Source organism: Etheostoma spectabile, chromosome 18, assembly GCF_008692095.1.
Source record: "Etheostoma spectabile isolate EspeVRDwgs_2016 chromosome 18, UIUC_Espe_1.0, whole genome shotgun sequence".
In the NCBI taxonomy this organism is placed as follows: Eukaryota; Metazoa; Chordata; class Actinopteri; order Perciformes; family Percidae; genus Etheostoma; species Etheostoma spectabile.
The window spans coordinates 18,178,521-18,187,670 of record NC_045750.1 but is presented as its reverse complement, the minus strand read 5'-3'; the positions used below and the strand labels follow the sequence as shown (position 1 = coordinate 18,187,670).

The 9,150-nt window shown below is 45.2% G+C and overlaps 1 protein-coding gene across 1 annotated transcript; it reads right to left on the bottom strand.

The window, feature by feature from the left end:
• Nucleotides 1-112: 112 nt before the first annotated feature.
• Nucleotides 113-2,916, bottom strand: marcksa (myristoylated alanine-rich protein kinase C substrate a). The gene is made up of 2 exons (XM_032542477.1): nucleotides 2,479-2,916; nucleotides 113-854 (listed from the first exon to the last, which is right to left on the bottom strand). Exons 1-2 carry the CDS (start codon nucleotides 2,572-2,574, stop codon nucleotides 126-128), a joined length of 825 nt encoding a protein of 274 aa, XP_032398368.1. The 5' UTR covers nucleotides 2,575-2,916; the 3' UTR covers nucleotides 113-125.
• Between the last annotated feature and the right edge of the window lie 6,234 nt (nucleotides 2,917-9,150).

Sequence of the window (9,150 nt, the reverse complement as noted above, 5' to 3'; positions counted from 1 at the left end):
GACAAGTTCTTCAAAACCAGGATCAGCCCGGCGTCACTCCAACATACAAACAGGGAAATGTTCTTTGATTATCTTCTTTTCTCCTTTTTTTTTTTTTTCCTCCCCCTCCAAATTCCTTTGCGAGGTTATTCGGCCGAGGCCGCCGGAGCCTCGGCTGACGCTGCTTCCTGCGAGGCCGGGGCGGCCTCATCTGTTTTTGGCGCCTCCTCGGCCGGCTTCTCCTCGGCCGGCTTCTCCTCTGCCTTTGGCTCTTCTGCCTTTGGCGCCTCGGCGGGCGCCGCCTCCTTGGTCTCCTCGGCGGGTTTTTCGGCCGGCGCTGCAGCCGCCTCTGGCTCGGCCTGTACCTCGACCTTGGCGGGCTCGGCTGCGGGTGCAGCCTCCCCCTCGGCGGCGGCGGGCTTGGCCTCCTCACTCGCTGCCTCCGCTCCCTCTGCGCTCTCAGGCTTGGCCTCCTCTGTGGCCGCTGCTGCCACTGCTACGGCCGCCTCCTCCTCATTCTCCGCTCCATCGCCCGTCTCCTTCTTGGTCTTCTTGAAAGAGAAGCCGCTGAGCTTGAACGACTTCTTGAAGGAGAACCGCTTCTTCTTCTTCTTGGGGGTCTCGTTGCTGGCGGCAGGCGTGGCGCCGTCCTCAGTCTTCGACACCGCCTCCTCTCCTTCAGCAGGAGCAGGGGATGCTGCCTCTACCGTCTCCCCATCCGCAGCTTCCTTCTCGGCGGGGGCCGCCTCGGCCGGTTTGGCGTCCTCCTTGGGGCTCTCCTCGGCCGCGGCGCTGCCGTTGGCCTGCACCTCCTCTTTGCCGTTCTCGGCCGCTGCAGGAGACGCGTCCCCGTTCACCTTAACGTGGCCGTTTTCCTAAAGAGAGAAACAGTGGCTGTTAATGCCATTCAAAAGAGCTGGCATGATTTCAAGACTGAAGCCAGACAGTGCCACTGGTGTACACCGGGGGTGGGGGGGAATGTGTGGGACACACCATCCTATCAGCCTGGACAAAAGGACACTCACTTCAGTCTTCAACTTTCAAGCTTTTAGAGACTTCACTTGGAAATAATCTAGGCTATGGGAAATAACAATCATGCACTGGAGATCTTTAACAACGGGGTCCAGGACCCCCAAGAAGGGAGGGGGGGGTGGTGTCCTCAGAATTCCACTGTTAGGGGGGCCTCCAAATTACTGTTAATTCTTTTTCAAAAGAATGTAAATGTCTTAACAGGAATCGAACATTTTATTGGCAAATATAAATCCCCACTGATGCTAGATTTACTGGCCTATAGGTTAGATAGATAAGCATACCAACAATTATTATTTTAATAGCTTGTATTCCATGCAAACAAGTCTGGATAAAGGCTTTAGGCTGTTTATGTAGGCAACTTAATTCTGTACAAAATATGTAGTGTGTGTGGTGTGTGTGTGTGTGTTGTGTGTGTGTTTGGTGTGTGTGGTGTGTGGTGTGTGGTGTTTGTGGTGGTGTGGTGGGGTTGGGTTGGGGGGTGGTGTGTGTGTGTGTGTGTGTGTGTGTGTGTGTGGGCAGTAGACTCCACGTCCTGGATTCTATTCATATTCTGAGAGAGAGAGAGTGATCGCAGTGTCTCAACCGGATCGCAAGGGGTCGGTGCCGGGTCGCTGCAACAGCAAAGCAGCAGCTCATTAAAACAGCAGATGCTCCTTAGTCCGGCAGATCACGGAGAGCACGGTTCACATACATCTTCTAAGAAATTACAACGTCTAAAACGGGCTTTCTAAATTGCATATTCTTTTCCAAAAATCCAAACTGTAAAAAGGAAGCCCGGAGCGACGGAGAACGGCGGAGGCCTGCCTGTCTCCCTCTGTCTCTCTCCGGGGGCGCCGCTGGCTCCGAGCCGCTGGCCCCCCCTCCGGAGTGATAGCAGGCTGCCATCTCCACTTTCTATTCGTGCATCTGGAACAAAAGGAGTGGCGCTCCGAGCGCACACACAGCCTTTTGTCGGTGTCGTGCATCTTGTCTTATTCAGAAATCCCCCCCCAATCGATCCACAGGCGACTTCATTTAAGGCCGAAGCTGTTCATGATATATCATTTTCTGGAGTGCATTCTACCAATCAGCCATTTAAAACGCGATTTCATTAAAATCCTACAATTCAACACAATTGTATTTTTAATCAAAAAAAGAATCCAATCAAAGTGGATTCCTCTTCTAAAATAAATTCCTTTTCAATATCCGCTCAACATACACGAAACAATGGGGATATATCAAATGCTCAACTGTTGCTTGTGAACTATAATCGAATTAGAATTTAATAATAATAATAAAAACAAGTGTTTCCATTTAGATTCAACTCGCACCGCGGGTCTCCATTCAATCTATCCACAATTACGCACGGGTTGCGCCGGCAGAGCGCAGCCGCCTCCACAGCGGCTACATCCCCCCCCCCCCCCCCCCCCCCCCCCCCCCCGGACGGATGGAAGAGCTGGATGATGATAAAAAAAAAATATCATTTACCTGTCCGTTGGTCTTGGTGGGAGAAGCAGCAATCTCTCCGGGCTTCTCCGCCGCGGTTTCAGCCTTTCCAGCTGTCTTGGACAATTGCGCTCCCATGCTTTTTTCGCTCCAACAAAGAAACTCAACCGATTCCACAAGAAAAAAAGAACCCGAACAAAGACTCGCAAGCCTCTTTGTTGAAACGCAAAGCTCTTCGCTGATGTCTCCCTCTGTCTGCACAGAGGAAAAAAAAGTTCACGGGGGGAAAAGCAAAGTCCAGTTGTAGAAGGTATTTTGTTTTTTTTGTTTTTTCAAAAAATAGCAGGAAAAAGCTGACAGGTAGGGAGAAGTAATACAATCCCAGATTGGTGGCCGTGTCGCTGTAGACAGGCTGCAAAATGGAGAAATTCCCCTTGTTGCTAATAAGATGCGGAGTCCAACGCCCAAGTGAAGAGATGAATGGGCGCTCCGAGCGATGACGGCACCGCACTCGGATTCAGCCAATCACGGGCGCCGCTCCGAGCGTGGGCGGGGTTTGGAAAAGGGCGTGAAAAATAGATTGTAGCGCTGCGTTCAAGGTAAGCTGGGATAATACACATCCAAAAAACAAAATCACCGGAATGACAGTTTACCAAACCACGTGTTCGTTTTTTTGCATTTAAATTAAAAAATACCCAACCATAATAATCAATTATTAAATACAACTATACATATATACTACAAGTTTTCCTGAAGATGTATATCAACCAAATGGATCTTGTGCGCCACAAGCTAAAATCAACGTTTTAACACATTTTCCAGGACTTGAGGGGCTCTGAAATAAAAATACATCAATCAAAATATGTGTTTGTTTATGTTATTAATATATGATATATAGTTTTGTGCAGTGGTGGATTGTAACTACATACATTTACTCCAGTACTACATACGTAAAGTCATGCCACTTTCTGCTTCTATTCAGCTACATTTCAGAGAGAAATGTTTACACGACTAAAACGACCTTTTGAACGTACACGTTCCACCGAAACATGTTCCTTCCAGAGGCCGTCCGGCGCTTGCCACCGCCCAAAAAGATTGTGATATGTTTAAAGATATGCCAATAAACCAGAGCACGTTTTTCTCCCTTCCCAGAATGATGTGCGGACTAGCCAGACCTTCCTCGACAGCGCTGTGGAGGAAGGTCTGGCCATGCAAGACTACACGCGGTGAAAACACGCCAGGTTGCTGTTCACATCAGAGCTGTGTGGTTACCTTTCATGTTTTTGACATCAAAAAGCAGCGTTACATTAGATCATTTTGAAGTCATTCATCTGAGAGTTATCATGATCCTTACTCCCAGTCGGAGCTTGTATATACAATTCTTTTTTTTTGGCCATGAATGCAGCACTGGAGATTGTAGCATGTACTTGTTGTGGCCGCACACGTTCTGCTTCATAAGCCATAATTTGAAATACAAATCTGCACTTGTCAGGACTTTTCAATATTTGAATTTGAATGTTTTCTATTTACCCAATTGTACCTGGATTACCTGATGACGACACAATCCCTTGTACAAACTCTCTTCTAATCATTTACCTGGGCATGTTTTCCATCATCTGCCTGCACTTTCCCAAGTATCACTTATACTAAGATGATCACTCAAATCCTTAAAACTTTACAAAACAGACAGAAACACAGAGCAAAGAAAGATTTTTAAACAACAAATTTGAAACCTCTTCAGTTTCTATTAAAAAAACTAGCACAACCTCTTTCTTAACTGACTGTGTGTGTGTGTTTGTGTGTGTGTGTGTGTGTGTGTGTGTGTGTGTGTGTGTAGAGGGGTTGGGGGTGGGGTGGGGGGAGCCTGCCCGGTGCAGTTGTGTTGACGACTATGTGAGGTTCCCCAAGGAAGGTTGGGAGTGTAATAACAGGACCCTCAGCACACATTTGCAATGCAAATCCGTCCCACAGCCCGAGTCAACTGCCCTCTGCAGAGAGAGACAGCACAGACTGAGCTGGCCTTCCCCGACTAGTTTCAGTGCAATGCAAAACAGCAGCGCTAAGCCACTCTCACCCGGGGAGGCAAACTACAACCCCTTAGTTTCTGTTAATAACCTGTGTCCATCTACAATATGTGCCCTGCTGGAAGCTTCATTGACAAGACACCAGAATTCTACTTACATGCTTTTACATGGGGTGAACCAAATAACTGAAATTCTTGATATTACTACAATATGTGGCATTGAAATAAAAAAAAAAAAAAAATTAAAGGTTGATTGAAGGGTCCATGTCATGTCAATGTTCCCTCAGTATAACTGTATCTACATGACACCGAACCCATCAGCCATAGCCCCGTGGTGCAGGTTGTGTTAAAATCAAGTTCTTCTTCCCGCTGCCTTGATATTTTTTTCCCATAAACCAACTGAAGAATGTTTTGATTGCATGGCATCAGACCTCCTGAACCTTTCTTCTCGCAGGCTATTTCCCCAAAACATTGGAAACAGCTGTGATCAAGCCTCTTTAAAAAAAGAACAATTTAGACACATCAATAACTAGGGATCGACCAATACTGTTTTTTCAAGGCCAATACCGATTATTAGAAGTTAATGAAACCGATAACCAATATTTGGAACCGATATGCATTTACTGTGAAAATGAACATCTTTAAGTCAAAATTAAGATTTTGGAATGTTACAAACTCCAACACAAAACTTTGTTTAAAGTGCTCATATTATGCTTTTTGCAGCCCTCATACTGCTTCTGACTGGCTAGTAGTCCTTACCTATGTACTGTCAGGGCACGCCCTCATACTCTGCTTCTGACTGGCTAGTAGTCCTTACCTAGGTACTGTCAGGGCACACCCTCATACTCTGCTTCTGACTGGCTAGTAGTCCTTACCTAGGTACTGTCAGGGGACGCCCTCATACTCTGAGAGTCAAGAGTCATTTGTGGTAAAATAGAGTAGTAAGTAAAGAGAGAGTGCCTAGTGCATCAATGTAACTAGATTTCACGAGTCATGAAGCCAAACAGATGACGCATTGATAAGCCGACGATACTGAGCATGAATTACACAGCTCACATGAATGCAACTTCAGTGATCTGCCTAAACTTTTGCAAAGCTTGGAAACTAATTGCCAGAGCAATGTGAATGAAACCCAAGTTGTAATAAACCAACACGCCCCATTCCAGGATTTGAGTTAGCAACGACTTTTCCCAATATTTAGAACAGCATCTCTTTACAGTCTTCTAACCAGGTGCTTTATGTTGTCTAAACATAACCATGAACCTCCCCCACCCCCATTGTAAACTGTCCCCTGTAGCGTTTAGTCAAAAACAGTCTTCATGTGTTCACAAGCTCTTTTAATGTATGTCAAATAGTCTTTATATACTCTCTCCTACACTCATTTGGGTTATGTAGGGTTTGTGGGGTTTTGTAACTATTTGTATAACACCTATGTCAAAACGTAATAAAAAATAATAAACATAACCATGAAAACATTAATCACCTTTTTGCAAATGTATTCATCGTAAACATTTTTCATTGCATATCGATATATATATACGTTCACTTTAGAAGTTGTTCATGTTGCACAATAAAATCTAAACCTATACAAATAAACATATTGAGATTATGAAAACCCCTAGTGACTTATAGAAGGAATATTACCTAAGCAAGAGAAGAAAAAAAAAATACATGATGTTTAGGAGACTAGGTTGGAAGAAGAGGTTGTCATTTTATTGAGTTCCTTAACAACATTAAAAACATTTTCCCTTTTCCACCTTTTAACAGGCCAAAAAAACTCACTCTCAAAACTCTTTCATGCTAAGGGGGTGTCCATTTGGGCATGTTCAGTGTTGTCTGAGGGAGCAGCCGACAGGGGAGAGAGTTGGAGGCACTGAGTGATGGAGCGCTGTGAATGGCGTTGCACAAAACACCGGGGAGGAGCCCACTGACCTGTCTGAATGGAACAAGGACAGAAAGAGAAAAAGAGGCTCTCAAAAAACTCAATCTGGCCAACTGCAAATGTTAGTCCACAGCTTCTCTGCTACCATTACAGGAATGCCTTTAGCCGGGGCCTATTGTGCCTTGTGGGAATAGCCTGACTCAACCTGGCAGATAAGACTGGAGATTTGTCTATGTGCTTCCTATACAAAAGGTATAGGAACCGAACACTCAGCCTCACACAAAGGCTGCGGAAACGTGATCGTCTTTTTCATAAGGCTGAATTTTGTGCGAGAGGGAGAGTCAGGTGCTTCCGCTGGCTTGTATAATTGCAGGTCTCCAATCCCCACTGTGGATCTGGCCCCGGTTCCTGCTCCCGTCGCTTTGTTTCTTCCTCTGCTCAGGCCCCCCCCACCCCCTCCCTGGCTGGAAGCGTTAGGGGAATATCTCCTTCTGTTTTGGGTGTGCCTCTGTACCCACACAGATGGCCATTCAGGCACCCCGCATGTCAACCACCACGCTGGGCTTATCGCTAGCGGTGACTTCACTGCCACTGACTTCATGCGCCACACGGCAGGCTTTTATTTGCATATAGCACATGTTCAAACAAAACAGGGGCTGTTTTGCCGGGAGGGGGTGGATCTGATAAGAAACAGGAGGGTTTTGCTTTCCTGCGCTACCTCTCTGCTGGGGCCGTTCACACGTGAAAAAACAGTTAACAAGCAGTCTCTGAAAAATGTGCCAAACCAAGCCAGCTCTCCCTACATCTGTCAGTGAAGGCAACCACATCTGTACACTGTAAAGAAAAAGTCTGTCTGTATGTGTGTTCATTTCTCACACTCAGAACTTCTTCTCCACCTACAGACATGAGTTCAAGTCTTGTAAAGGTAGGGACACATCCGGACTGATGATGGATCTGATTTAGCCGTTAGACCAGCTCTGTTCCAGTCTGCATCAGTTGGTGTTACCGGTCAGCAGATGGAATCATATTGATAATCAAAGGTATTCAGCTACAGTGAGTAGCAATCTGCAACATTGTTTTAGCCTGCGGGGTTCAGCACAACATTGCGCAGGAAAACAGGGTGCCATAAATGTCGGCTTAGTGACGGAACCCAGAGAGCAGTGTCCAGCACTGCCCCAACTGGGGGCTATACGAAGGAGACAGGATATTACTCCTCGCTTTCAAAAGGTATAGTGTTATATTTGGCATTGACATGACGATGCACAACATTTTTATTTATTCTTCAGGTTTTTGTTTGTCTTTAATGGCCACAAGTGAACTATTTCTTTCTGCCATTGACCGACATATTTCGGCTTGTTTTTCCAGCCCCGCTGCTGTCAGGAGACAGGGTCGAGGTGGTGGTCCAGCAGGGGGGGGGGGGGAGGACACGCAGCTTTTATATTACTATTAGGAGTATACATATGTTTAGGATTTATACATTAAATAAACTTCAGCTGGAGTCCGATTAAATATGGCAACATTGTTAACTGCATCAGTGATCTCTTTACATTTGGCATTCTTCCTACAGCCTAATACCAGTTTTCAGGCTGACACTGCAAATTAAACTCAATGTCAGGGTTTCTGTCTCCACCTCTGAAAAAGGCCGCTTCTTAGCCAGATTACATCTGGCCATGTTGTAAATAGTAGGGGTGAGGCATCAAAAGTGAGAATATGTTGGGGCGTGATATTTAAATTACAATCGTTTACAGCCGCTACGTTTGTCAATGTGCGACCCTTCTTACATTCTGATTGGTGTGATACAAACATCATATCTGCGCAGGTTTCTACGTTAGGGTGATAAATGAGGGCCAGTGCATCCAAATATCACAGATGTACAGTGGGGCTCGAAGGTTTAGGCACCCCAGGTACACATTTTTATTAATGTGCATAAAGAAGCCAAGAAAAGATGGAAACATCTCCAAAAGGCATCAAATGACAGATTAGCCATTTGTATAATATGTTACAAAAAGTTAGATTTTATTTCCATCATTTACGCTTTCAAAATAACAGAAAACAAAAAAAAAACCTGCAGAGTTTCTAGCATGGATTGTTCTCAATCATCATCTGGTAAAAACCAGGTTACGTTAATCTTAAGGTTTTAAATGCCCAGACTCATCTGACCTTGCCCCAACAATCAGCACCATGGCTTCTTCTAAGCAGTTGTCTAGAAAACTGAAACTGAAAATAGTTGATGTTCACAAAGCAGGAGAAGGCTATAAGAAGATAGCAAAGCGTTTTCAGATGCCAAAATCCTCTGTTCGGAATGTAATTAAGAAATTACAGTCATCAGGAACAGTGGAAATTAAAGCAAGATCTGGAAGACCAAGAAAAATGTCAGACAGAACAGCTCGCAGGATTGTGAGAAAACAAGTCCAAACCCACGTTTGACTGCACGATCCATCCAGAAAGACTTGGAGACACTGGAGTTGTGCTACACCATTCCACTATAAAGAGATACTCGTACAAATATGGTCTTCATGGAAGAGTCATCAGAAGAAAACCTCTTCTACGTCCTCACCACAAAAATCAGCGTTGAAGTTTGCAAATGAACATGTAGACAAGCCTGATGCATTGTGGAAACAAGTTCTGTGGACCGATGAGGTTAAAGTAGAACTTTTTGGCCGGAAGGAGCAAAGGTACGTTTGGAGAAGAAAGGGCACAGAATTTAATAAAAAGAACCTCTGTCCAACTGTTAAGCATGGGGGGGATCAATCATTCTTTGGGGTTGTATTGCAGCCTCAAAGCATGATTGATATCCAGGGAAAATTTC